The 13,521-nt window shown below is 36.5% G+C and overlaps 1 protein-coding gene across 6 annotated transcripts in view; it reads right to left on the bottom strand.

The window, feature by feature from the left end:
* LOC18428170 (Major facilitator superfamily protein) overlaps positions 1-13,521 on the bottom strand; it is a 73,620-nt gene that overhangs the window by 38,842 nt on the left and 21,257 nt on the right. For all 6 annotated transcript variants that reach the window (XR_016043002.1, XR_016043001.1, XR_016042999.1 and 3 more), the window contains exons 6-7: positions 7,577-7,670; positions 7,291-7,447 (exon numbers count right to left, since the gene is read on the bottom strand). Coding sequence is in view for 2 of the 6 variants with exons in the window: in XM_011622852.3 (XP_011621154.1) it covers positions 7,291-7,447; positions 7,577-7,670 (251 nt within the window). In the remaining 4 variants the exon portion in view is untranslated. The remainder of the gene's footprint in view (positions 1-7,290; positions 7,448-7,576; positions 7,671-13,521) is intronic.

Genomic DNA, 13,521 nt, shown 5'->3' with positions numbered 1-13,521 from the left:
TTTGGATTAGTTATAATTCTAATTTAAATAGAAGTTGGACTTGGGTCAAATTATAAAGGGATAAGGTTCCTAAGAATCCTCCGAAAATCATGATGAGTGATTTGTGGAATGGATGGCTTAGATTTATTCTCTCTAACCTCACAGATTTCCTAAGTTCCTATTGGTCAAGTTATATCAATGGATAGGTAATACCTAAAGAAGGAATTCTAATACAAATAGAAGGAGGAATTCTTTCTATTTAAACACCATTGAGCCCCTTTCCCTAAGCACACATATTTCTCTCTCCTCCATATACCAAATCTCTCTCTCTTTCATTAAAAACTCCTTTTTCTCTCTCCCCCTTACAAAAAGTATCATGCCACCCAAAATTTGATAAGACAAGGGTGGCACATTGAAACCCCAATTAGGGTTTTCCTATTTGAAGAACAAAAGGGGTACGTCTAGCCATAAGAGGATTCTCTGCCTTCAAGCCCAACTCTAATTTGTTCCTAAGGGTTCCTACAAACCCTAGTTACGTTTCCATGCTCTCTAGAACCCTAGAGTAAGAGATATTGCTTATGAAAGCTTTCCATCTTTGAAATTCCAGTACAAAAGGTGCACCATCAGTTAGAGAATCAAGTGTGGGATGTATCAAGACCTGTGAGACTCCAGGAAACATCTAATAAGTCTTCCCAGATGATTTAATTATTTTTTAGTCATATTTTATATTTTTATATGAATTTGCAAGAACATATCTTGTACTCAAAACTATAGTGGAAGATTTGTTATTGCTCTCGAATGGTTTTTATTTGCTTTGACACTAAAAGTATAGATACTAGGATGTGTTTAGGGTTTTGATTTACAGCAGTGTTCAGTGGACCCTGTAAGTGGAATTCGGGTATATTGAATAAAAGAAAAAGAAAATTTATGATTTCACTACCTGGAGTTCCACATAGCCACTCCTTTCATTGAAATCAGTGCCTCTAAATTTTAGTGCGATAGTCTAGGAATTTTTTTTATTTTTGTGTCTAGAGACATGACATCAAAAAGCTTCTTAGTTGAGTTTATTAAGTTTGAAAGATTTGTTGGGAAGAACTATGCTAGTTGGAAGAGAAAAATAGACTATGTCCCCTTCGAAGAAGGACTTAGCCAGATGCTTACTGATGATCCCCCACCTGCCCCAAGAGGTAATGTTTATGAAAGGCAGTTTATAAGAAACGCTTATGCACAATGGGTGCAAAAAAATACTCTTGCAAAGCATGTTCTACTTATGGCCATGGATGACTCCCATGCTCTCAAGTATGAGCACTTGAAGACTGCAAAGGAGATTCATGAACGACTTGAGGCCGATTATGCCACTCCTCTCACCACACCAAGCAAATAATGGCTGTGAAACAATATTCAAATTTGAAGATAAAGGTAGGAGGCAAATTAACCATGCATATACAGTAGTTCAGAGCTTTAGCTTGCGAACTCAAGGTTGCGCAAATTAAGCTAGACGAAACCATGCAAATCTGCCAGTTGCTGAATTCTATGCTGAGCTCATGGGAAAGCTTCATTTCGGCCTCACAGCAAGAGTATGTCGAAATTGGACAAGATCATCTCCAAACTTAAAGCCACAGAAGAAAGAGGAATAACTCGTGATACTTCAGCCTTGAATGACTCCGTAAATCTGGTAAACCTTAAACCCAACTCTAATTCATTCAAGAAGAAGGACAAGAGTAAGAACAAGGACAAAACCAATGAGAATCAAAAGGGGAATAATGGGCCTAAGAAAATGAAAGATTTAAAGAATACACAGTGTTATAACTGCAAGAAATGTGGGCACATTGTCAAGTATTGTAGAGCACCCAAGCATACAAATCCCAAGGGCAATAAAGTGCATGCTTGTGTGGTCCTTGAGACCATGCTAACTGACCCTAAAGTGGGGTCATAGTGTTTGGACTAAAGGTCCACTGTCCATGTCTCAAACACCAAGGATGGGTTTAGAAATTTTACGCATGTTGCCCCTGGGGATCAGTATTATCTATATAGGTGGGAATCCAAAGACTTAAATTCTGGGTATTGGAGATTTCATCGTTCAATTGAGAATGGTAAAAATATGGTCCTAAAGCAAACTCTTTATGCTCCTTAGTTGAGGAAGGTTTTGATTTTGATCACTAGATTGCCTAAGGCAGGCTACTTCACCAATTTTATTGGTAATAAGGTAGACGTGAAATATGGGAATGAATTGGTCATTAATGGTCATCTCGTGAATGGTTTCTTTTTAGTTGCAATAAAGAATTCCATTCACAGTTAACTTTATCAATAAATAAATAAAGAATTCCATTTCTTATTTCTCGTGTTGTAATAATAACAATGATGATGCGTATATATGGCACATGAGACTAGAGCACATAAATCGTAGAAGGATGGAGAGATTAAAGAGAGAAATTATTAAATTATCTAATGGAGACTTAACCTAGAGTCCGTGAATCATGTGTTCAAGGAAAGTTGGTTAAGAAATTCTTTGCAAAAGCTCAGAGAGCTACTAACAAATTAGAAGTTGGCCACAGTGATATTTGTGGACCTATGAATGTGGCCACTAAGAGCAGCACGAAGTACTTTATCACTTTTATTGATGATCACTCCCAATTTGGTCATGTCTATCGATTAAGCGAAAAGTCTGAAATCCTAGACCGTTGCAAAGAGTATTAAGACTGAGTTAGAAACCCAAACAAAACAAAAAATTAAAGTCCTTAGATTTGATAGGGGTGGAGAATATTCCTTACAAATGGCATTATACATCAGTAAACTATGTCGTATACTCACTCAGAAAAATGGGGTAGTTGAGAGATGGAATAAGACCTTGATGGAAATTGTGAGGAGCATGATGGGACATGCTAAACTCTCCCTAGAGTTTTGGGGGGAAGCAGTTTTGACAGCTAGCTATATCCTTAATCAAATTCCCACTAAAGTTGTCCAACTAACCCCTGACAAGATTTTCACTGGTCGTGCTCTGTCCTATGCTAAACTTAGAGTGTGAAGATGCTCTAATCATGTCCTAATACCCCATCAAAATAGGACAAAATTAGATCCTAAGACTGTTAAGTCCATTTTCATAAGATACTCAGCACATGGTAAGGGATACCGTTGCTATAATCCTCACACATCGGCTGTCCTTGACAATAAGGATGCCCATTTCCTTAAGGAAAAGTTCCTCGAGAATCGTGCGACTCAAAAACATGTCGAGTTTTATGAGATACAGAGTGACACGAGTCAGGCCTTAGATCCCGAACCACCTCATCCTAGGAGAAGTAATTGAATTAGAAGAAAACCTGACTTCTTCACCTATCTAGCAGAATATTATGAGAGAATTGAAGAATAATCCCTACATGAACCTTGTTCCTACCAAGAAGCCATAACTTGTCACGAAAAAGCACAATGGGAAGAAGGCATGATTGATGAACTTAACTCAACCAAACAAAATAGTATTTGAGAACAGTGATAGTAATCCTGAGAGAAAACCCATAGGCTGCAAGTAGATTTATAAAAAGAAATTGAACTCAAAAGGGAAGTTGGAGAAATACAAAGCCAAATTAGTTGCTAAAGGGTTTACCCAAAAAGAGGGAAGAGATTATGATTAGACCTTCTCCCCTATAGCAAAATTCCCCTCCATTAAAATCCTTATAGCCATAGAAGTCCATTTCGCCTTCGAAATACACCAAATGCTGCATTTTTTAATGGGGAGCTAGAAGAAGAAATTTATATGAAGCAACCAGAGGGCTTCCTTAAAAAAAAAAAAAAAACCTAGTGTGTAAACTCAATAAGCCCCTTTATGGCCTTAAACAGGCATCAAGGCATACATTAAGTTTCACGAGACCTTGTCATCAGCTGGTTTTTTGCCAAACCAAAAGGATTATTGTATATATGTCAAGGTCAATGGGAGTGACGTTGTTTTCATTTCTCTATATATGGATGACAAGTTAATAGCCAGTAGTTCGATGAGTCTCGTATTGGAGATAAAAGCTTTCTTGTCATAGCATTTGATATGAAGAAACTTGGAGAAGCATCATATGTTTTGGGAATCAAAATCACCTGAAACAGAAAATAGAAAACTAGTAAATTATCTCAAGAAACACATTGTAAGAAAATTCTTGAAAAAATTAAAATGGAAAATTGTCAGCTCATATTAACCCCCATTGACAAGAAGAACAAGCTTAGCCTAGCCATGTGTTCCACTACCCCAGAAGAAAAGGAAGCCATGCAGAGAATTGCATACAAAAGTGCAGTTGGGTCACTGATGTATGTTATCTATGGGACAAGACCAGATTTATCTTTTGTTATGAGTTTGATAAGCAGGTTTTAGAGTAATCCGAGCATGGAGCACTGGAAGGCAATATTTGAAGGGAACAGTTAGTTATGCACTCACTCATGGAGGAGACTCGGATATATAGATACAAGGATATTCAAATGCGGAGTATCAGGGCAATATAGATGAGATGAAGTCCACATCCATATATCATCACGCTGGCAGGTGGAGCAGTTTCTTGGTGCTCAAAGAAACAGGATATTATTGCACTCTCGACTATGGAGTCAGAGTATGTGGCATGCTACCACAAGTAGTCAGAGTATGTGGCATATTGCCTCACAGCTAAAGTAGCAGTCTAGTTGAAGAATTTATGGAAAACAACATGTACCCATGACAGCCGCATTACTGGAAAATCTATGAAGGGACACATGTACATGTACATAAAAAAAGCCCCCTCTGCATGTACTAATAAAAATTAGACTTGCTCCAAATGGGGTGACTATAATCCACATCCAAGATCAAGGTTCCACTGTTTATTGTCCAATATTGACAAGCCAATCATGAGTTCCTACATTGAGATTGTGGGTCATGAGTCATTGTTGGGTTGGATAAGAAAAAAGTAGTGGATCATGGTTCTTGGGTCAAGTGGAGTGCCCTTATATTTGCTAACTTTGACCCATTAGTACCAGTCCACTTCTAAAATATTTTATGTTGGTAATAGAAATGTTTTTATGATTTTTACATATTTTTTCAGGATTTAAAATTTTTTATGTTGTAAATTTATTAAAAAGAGGATTTCTGAAATTTTCAGAACTTGGAAAGACACATGTGGAGACCAAGGATTTGGCACCAACATGTGTGCGTCAACCATGTCTGGGACGTGTGGCCTTGAGGGGGGCACACAAAGTCCCTAGGGTGGCACGGCCCATTTATTTTTGTTTATTTGCCACTTTTAATTAATAGTCTTAGTTAGTTAGAAATCTTTTTAAAATTAAAAAATATATAATTCCTATTTAAATGAGAGCTATTTTTCAAAAATATTGTTTTAATTAGTAGTTTGGTTTGACCAAAACTCTAATTATTTGACTTTCTACATATTCTGGAAAGATATTAGGAAGGTTTGAATTATAATTCTAATTTAAATAGAAGTTGGCCTTGGCTCAAATTATAAGGGGATAAGCTTCCCAATTATCCTCCCAAAATCATAATGCTTGATTTGTGAGATGGATGGCACAAATTTGCTATCTTTCACCCCACAGATTTCCTAAGTTCCTATTGGTCAAATTGTCATTAGATAGGCATTACGGATTCTAATCCAAATTGGAGAAGGAATTTTTTCTATTTAAACGCCATTGAGCCCTTTCTCTCAACAAACATTTTTCTTTTCTTTTTTTTTTTTTGTAAAGCAAAAAAAAAAAATTGAACTTGATGTTTATTGATAACACTCTTACAACCATCCATTTCGAAATTTAAGGGACAATCACCCATCCCTCAACAAACGTATTTCTCTCTCCATGCACCAAATCTCTGTCTTTCATTAAAAAATTCCTTTTTCTCTCCCCCCCTTCCGAAAGGGGTCATGCCACCCAAAATTTGATAAGACAATAATGGGCACATTGATTTTGCTATTAGGAGAAGAAAAGGGTACCTCTAGCCAAAGGACGATTCTATGTCTTCAAACCAACCACAATTTGATCCTAGGGTTTCCCACAAATCCTAGTTAGGTTTCCATGCTCTTTAAAACGCTAGAGTAATGGCTATTGCCTATGAAAGCTTCCTATCTCTAAAATTCTAGCAACATCAAAAGGGACAAAAGGTGTGCCACCGGTTAGGTAAGACCTGTGAAGGTAACTCCAAACAACATCTAACTTCCTAGTTGATTTAATTATTTTTCAGTCATATTTTATATTTTTCTGTGAATTTCCAAGAACTTATTTTGTACTCAAAACTATAGTGGAAGATTGGTTATTGCTCCTGGATGGTTTTTATTTGCTTTGGCAGCAAAGGTATAGATCCTAGATTGTGTTTGAGATTTTAATTTTTATTTACAATAGTGCTTAGTGGCCCATATAAGTGGAATTCAGTTATATCGCCAGAAAAATTATTGAATTCACTACCTGGAGTTCCTCATAGCCACTTCTTTCATTCTCTAATCGTTGCAACAGCTGGTCTCACCGATGCCTCCTTGAACTCAGCAATCTAGGACTGGAAAGTCTTCTCTCAAACTCTCCATAGCTCGATTTATGCTCCCTTTGATTTGATGATTCACAATATCCACTATTTGTGGCAGCATATCCCCCTTGATCATAGGAGTGGACTTTGGCAGCGTGGATGGATCTTCTGAAGCGTTGATAGCACATAAAGAAGCAGAAAGGGGGAAAGCAGACAAACAAAACAATAAAGAAAAAATTATTGAGAGGTTACTCTTTCTCTCATGGTCTAAAAGGGAATCCACCCCCAAACGAGTCTCTTCACGAGTCCCAAACGAAAATCCTATGTTCTTCATTGTCCAACACTCACATATTTATAGAAAAAGCTCCTAAAAATATACTTGCTCCATAAGAAACCGTAATCACCATTGAACCCGAGTACTTCATCTTCTCAAAATTCACCTTTCCACATTGTAGCAACTGAAAGATACAAGACCCTAAGAAAACCAAAACACTAAAAAACCAAATTATCCTAATTTCAGTCTCTTAAATATATATAACGAAATAAGAAAATAAAAACCTAACTGCATCATCATTGTCTTCTTTTTTTACATTAGGCTTCTTCTTTGTTCAATTGGACACTCTTATGGTAATGTGCTTTGACAGATCTCCCTTGAGGAAGTCTTGATATATTTGATTCTCTATTGACCAAATTAGAGACACAGGGATTAACTACGGATGAATAAGCATTCTTGATAGTGTGCCCTTTGTGACATTCAAAAGCATATGAGGACAAACAGAAAAACTGTCAGCAATGTCATAGCATACAAAAAGAGTATAAATTGATGGTCATAGACCTTTGTATATTACCTTTGCTATGGGGCTCTATAAGGAGTTCTGACCAGTTAGCTTCTTCATTCGTACCATCAACTTTTAAAACGGATTTGAATTCTTCAATTGCAATGTCAACTTGAGATTCACCCCATAGTTTGGACACAATTGTCTTTGCATCATTCACTCTTCCAACCTAAACCTCATAGAAGTGGCAAACAGATAATAATCTCATGAATTTGAAGTATAGTAGGATTTTTTATCAAATCATAAAGACAAAGGAGCCTTAAAATCCAACATAAATGATTTGGAAATGGTAACCTACTTTAAATAACCAGCGGGGACTCTCAACAGCAAATTGCATTCCAACTATGAGAGTAAAACCTGGGAGACAAGCAATGTACAGCAACATTCTCCACCTGTTAATCAAAGAGTGTGCACGTTTATTCTCAAGTTTGTGCTGAGAAAATGTCCCTCTGTAAAATTATATATAACACATACGTACGTGCACATGCACACACACAGAGGAAACAGTCGAGCTGCATGCACACACACATGGGAAGCAGCCAAGCTTTATAATGGTTTATACCCAAAGAGTGATGATATTTCGTGCATCAAATACTAGGGTAAGAGAAAATAAAGATGAAAACCATAGAGGTATGGCTAATATTGCTCTATTAAAATTTAGAGAAATTTATGCCCATACACGACTAAATATATATTATTATAGTTGTGCCCCTAAAATTTTGCATTTTACATTCAGACCCCTTTTTCTTTTCCTTCCAAAGTTCCCCACTTCACATGTTGAAGATTTGAAGTGACAACATCAAATTGAAGTCATGAAGAATTTTTTTACTCTAACTTTGGACCTTCAAGATCGGAAGTGAACTTCGGATTTGACTTTGGACCTAGAAGTTTCGAAGTCAAGACTTGACTTCAAGTCTTGAAGATCCGAAGACAAGAATTTGATGACCACTTTAGAACTTCAAGGTCTCAAATCCAAACTTTTGTGTTTTATGTCCCGAGTTTGGAACTTTAAAAAGTCTTGACTTCGAAACCTCAAGGTCCAAAGTCAAAAATTACGTGACCACTTTAGAACTTCAAGGTTTAAAGTCAAAGACTCTTATGCTTTATATCTTGTGCTTGGACCTTGAAGATCCAAAGGCAAGAATTTGACTTCGGATCTTGAAGATCCAAAGTCAAGAACTTTCTTACCACTTCGACTTTTGGAAAAAATGAAAAATGGAGACAAACTTTTATGTTTTATGTCTTGTCTTTGGACCTTGAAGATCCAAAATCAATAATTTGAAGTCAAGAACTTTCTTACCACTTCGATTTTTTGAAAAAATGAAAAAAGGGGGAGAAATTGGGTATTGAAGTAAAATGCCAAATTTGGGGTTGGAATGAGTGTAAATTCCTTTGGAATTTAAACATCAATTAACTTTGGTGCATGCCAAATACACATTCCAGAAAAGAAAAGCATAAGTGAAGAAGAATACTGCCCTTAGGCATGACAATTAAAGTAACTAAGAACATATTCTTTCTGCTCTCTTTTTTCCTTCTGAGAAATTACTAAGATCATTATTTAGCATTCACACTATTCCATTTTGGTGGAAAACAAGTAACAAACCACATGGTAGTCAAGCAAGACACAGCTAACATTTTGCATCAAGAAACAGAATTCTATATTTATAGTTTGATTTCTTAAAATGTTTCAAGGCACCACAACACAATATAAATTGGTAAATACCGCCATTAGTATCATCCTATATTTGTAGGTTGATTTCTTAAAATGTTTCAAGGCACCACAAAACAATATAAATTGTTAAGTACCGCCATTAGTATCATTTCCACAACAATTACAAATTATACAATTTTTGTCATTCGGATTCGGGTTACGACCATACTTCCAAGCAAGATCACCACTAATAGAAGTACCTAAAGAAGATATTTTCATATAACAAGGCTGCTTTTCTTTTGTTTCTAGTTTTACTAAATTTAAATATTGTCTAATCTCATACCTAATAGCTTCATGAGATTATGAAATCTTCCGTTTCTAAATTTAAATATTGTCTAATCTCCTTTTCTTCCGTTTCTAAAGTGGATTTCACACTTGACGGGGAAATCTTCCTAAGAGATAATGAAAATATTTAGTTGGTTGGAAAATATTCTTCAAGACTTTGAATAAGATCTTCATCTTGACTTAGACTTCCAAAGATATTAGAAGTTTCTATGTGGTTAAGAGTTTATATTTTATGGGACATTGGTAGATCGAGTTCTAATCCAACTAGAAGTGGATATAGGTCAAAGATTCAAGGGATAAGGTTCTCAAATTTTCTTCCTAATCATGATGGTTGTTTCATAAATGGATAGCTCTAATTTGTTTCTCTCTCACCTCACAGATTACCAGGGAGTTCTAGGTCAAACCTAATCCTAATTCAAGTTGGAATACACTAGAGCCTTAAGGCCTATACAAGGCAGGGAGCCCTCCCCACTCACTCTCTACACCCTTGTTTCTCAAACCCAGCCTCATCTTTGTTAAGGGGAGGTGCAACATAGTGTAACACCCAAAAAGATTAAAAGGGGTTTAAAGAAATCCTAGTTCTAGTGGCCCATGCTCTTAACCCCATAGATCAATTAGAGGGTATTCCAAAGGTGCTTTCGAAGTTCAAAGGATTCAACGGGACCTAAAGATCGAGTGCACAATTACATCGGTAATCGGTTGTCCTAAGGGGGTAACCCTAGGCAATCATTGAATAAGTCTTCCAAGTTTTATTTATCAGTTTGATTTTCACTTCTTGTTTCATATTTTTTTTATAAGTCCTAATTGTATTAGGAGTCCTATTTGGATAAAGATTCCTACTTGGACCAAGACCCCTACTTAATTAAGAGTTCCTATTTGTATTATAATTCATATTGTAAATTTTCAGTTTTTTTTAGTTCAAAGTTTTACTTTGGCAATAAGAATTAAAGATCGTAGATTGTCGCAGATTTATTTCTGCAATATATTATGGCAATGGTCAATAAAAATTCTTATTATTAATAAAGAAGAGAAAAAATTTTGAATTGACACCATAGAATTCTACATAGCCATACTTTCTTGGTATCAAAGCTAGTCCTTTTACTGGAATTATTTAGGAACTTTTTTTATTTCTTGAGTCAAAAAGATGGAAGCCAAAGGCTTTCTAGCTGAACTTTTGAAGACCAAAAGGTTCGATGGCAAGATCCAAGCAAGCAGGAAAAGAAAGATAAGATATGTCCTCATTGATGAAGGACTTAGTCAGCTGCTCACAGAGAACCCCCACATGAAGCAAGAGACGATGCTTATGAGAAGCAATCAATTAGGGAGAGCATAAATACCCTAGCTAAGTATCTCCTTGTGAAGGTTATGGATGACTCCCACGCTCTCGAGTACAAGACCTTAAAGACTGTAAAACGAATTCATCAGAAACTCTAAAAAGACTATTCTACTCCTTGCTTAACCGGAAAGACTCTTGCAATGAAGCAGTACTCTGACCTAAAGATCAAAGATGGGAAGAAAATTGCCCAATCACATCCAAACTTTCAGAGCACTGATCCAAGAACTTAAGGCTATCCAAATAAAGCCAGAAGAGAACATGCAAGTGCGCTACCTGTTCACCACTCAGCCAAGTTCCTAGGAAGCATTCACCTCAGCCCTCAGTACAAAAGAGAGCACGCCAAAGTTGGACGATATCATTACCAAGCTTAAAGCAAAAGAGGATAGAAGGACAACTGACGATACTCCAATTGCTGGAGAATCCGTGAATCTAGTATATCTAAAATCGAGCTCTAAACCTTTTAAGAAGGACGAAGGAAAGAATTACAAAAAGAGAGAATAAAATGACGCGTGGTATTAAAGCACTATTTACGCTCCATAGATGATAAAGAGTTTGGTTTCGGTCTTTAAATTTGCTAAGGAAGAATACTTCAACCTGTTTACTAGTAATAAGGTGGAATACAGATTGGAATGATTGGTCCTCTTTTAGATGGCTCCTTTTCAGTTGTAATAAAGAACTCAATTTGATATATCTCGCGTTATGATGATGTTGATGATGCATATATCGCATATGAGATTGGGGCATATAAGTTAAAAGAGAATGGAAGAATTAAAGAGAGAAGGATTATTGAAAAACTTAAATGGTGATTTAAGTGAAGTATGTGAATCTTGTGTTCAAGGAAAGTTAGTCAAGAAACCCTTTACCAAAGCTCAGAGAGTTGATAACATTTTCGAGATTATCCATAGCAATATTTGTAGACCTAAGAAGGTAGCCACTAAGGGCCACAAGAAGTACTTTATCACTTTTATAAATGACCACTCCCATTTTGGCTATGTATACCTATTGAGTGAAAAATCAATACATAGACCGTTTCATGAATTAAAGCCGAGGTAGAAACTCAACCAAACTAGGAAATTAAGGTCCTAATAACTGATAGAGGCGGTGGGTTAAAGAGTTTTGTACTAAGCATGGTATAATTCACTAATATACCATGCCATAAACTGCTCAAAAGAATGGGGTAGCCGAGAGATGGAATAAGACCGTCGTGGAAATAGTGAGGAGCATATGGGACATGACATGCTATCCTTAGATTCCTGAGAGGAGGCAGTATTAATGTTGCTTACATTCTTAACCGGATTCCCATGAAAGCTATCACACTAACACCTCATGACATTTTCACTAGTCGTACTCCATCCCTGGACTACCAAAGAATGTGAGGATGCTCAACCCATGTCCTAATACTACACCAAAAATAGGATAAGGTTAGAATCTAAAACCATTAGGTGATCACGGTAAGGGATACCAGTTCTACAACCCAAACACAGGGCTGTCCTATAGACTTTCTTAAGGATGAGTTCCTTGAGGGGAATGTCACTCATCAGCAAGCAAAAATGCAGGAGATGATAAGTGGCAAAAGTGAGATGCAAAATCCCACGTCACCATGTCCTAGGCGAAGTAACCGTACAAGGAGAACACCTGATTTTTTCACCATCCAAAGAGCATATTATGAGCAGATTGAAGAAGAATCTCTGCACGAACCTTGTCCCTAGAAGGAATCCATAACCTATCCAAAACAAATTCATTGTGAAGAGGCAATGATTGATAAACTTAACTCAATTAAACAAAACCATATTTGGAACCTAATAGCCCTACTTCAGGATACGAAATCTATAAGATGCAAGTGGATTTGTAAGAAGGAATTGAATCCGGAAGGGAAGGTAGAAAAGTACAAAGTAAGACGGGTAGCCAAGGGATTTACTCAAAAAGAAGGGATAGATTAATGATGGGACCTTATAGCCATAGCAGCCCATTTCAACTTTGAACTCCACTAGGCGGATGTAAAGATAGTTTTTCTTAATGGGGAGTTAGAAGAAGAAATTTATATGAAACAACTATAGGCTTCATAGAGAAGAGAAAGGAAAACCTAATGTATAAGCTTAAGAAATCTCCTTATGGTCTAAAGCTAGCATCGAGGTAGTGGTACATAAAGTTTTAAAGGTCATCAAAAGCTCGCTTTGTGCCTAACTAGGAGGAAAATTTATATATGTCAATCACAGTTGTTGGAAACGCCTAGGAACCCAAATCATTTTAGGAACCGTAATCACGAAATCAAGGCCAGCTAGAAGATTCATGTCTTAGGAATCGTTGTCCGTACAATAGGAATTGCTAGGAACAAGATTCCTAGTTTTTGAGAATTGTGTTTCGATCGAAATAGATCCAAGTTTCATCCACCTATGGAATCGAGATTCCGTCCTTGGAATCGGGATTCCCATCCCCCTGGAATCAACACTCCAGGAGTCAAGATTCTTTAATATGCGGAATCGAGTTTCCAACATCTATGAAATCGAGTGTCTGACATATGTGGAACATAGATATGTTGTTGTTTCGAATCGAGATTCTAACATATTTGGAATCAAGTTTTTAAAGTATATAAATCAAAGATTCATGCCAGATTGCAACAATATGGACTATCGAATGCGTTTGACGATCCCTATCGGGAATCAAGATTTCACTTTTATGGAGAAGGAAGCCACAAGCACATCTTGAGCCTCATCAACTTTAGAACCTATATTGGATGTCTCTTATTAGAAGGTTTGTCGAATTTTAAAGTGATTGTGTTGACTATTGAACTTATGGCCATTATATACAAAAGACAAGTATTCCTAAATTGTGATTTTGAATTTATTATTATAAAGACAAAACAGGATTATATCTACGCCATGGTTTTACTTTTAATTGTATGTGTTGTATT

The sequence above is a fragment of the Amborella trichopoda genome, chromosome 10 (genome assembly GCF_054954075.1).
Source record: "Amborella trichopoda isolate Santa Cruz 75 chromosome 10, AtrichopodaSantaCruz75HAP2 v2.0, whole genome shotgun sequence".
Classification (NCBI taxonomy): Eukaryota; Viridiplantae; Streptophyta; class Magnoliopsida; order Amborellales; family Amborellaceae; genus Amborella; species Amborella trichopoda.
The sequence above is the reverse complement of the archived record's forward strand: the minus strand, read 5'-3'. Positions and strand labels throughout refer to the sequence as shown.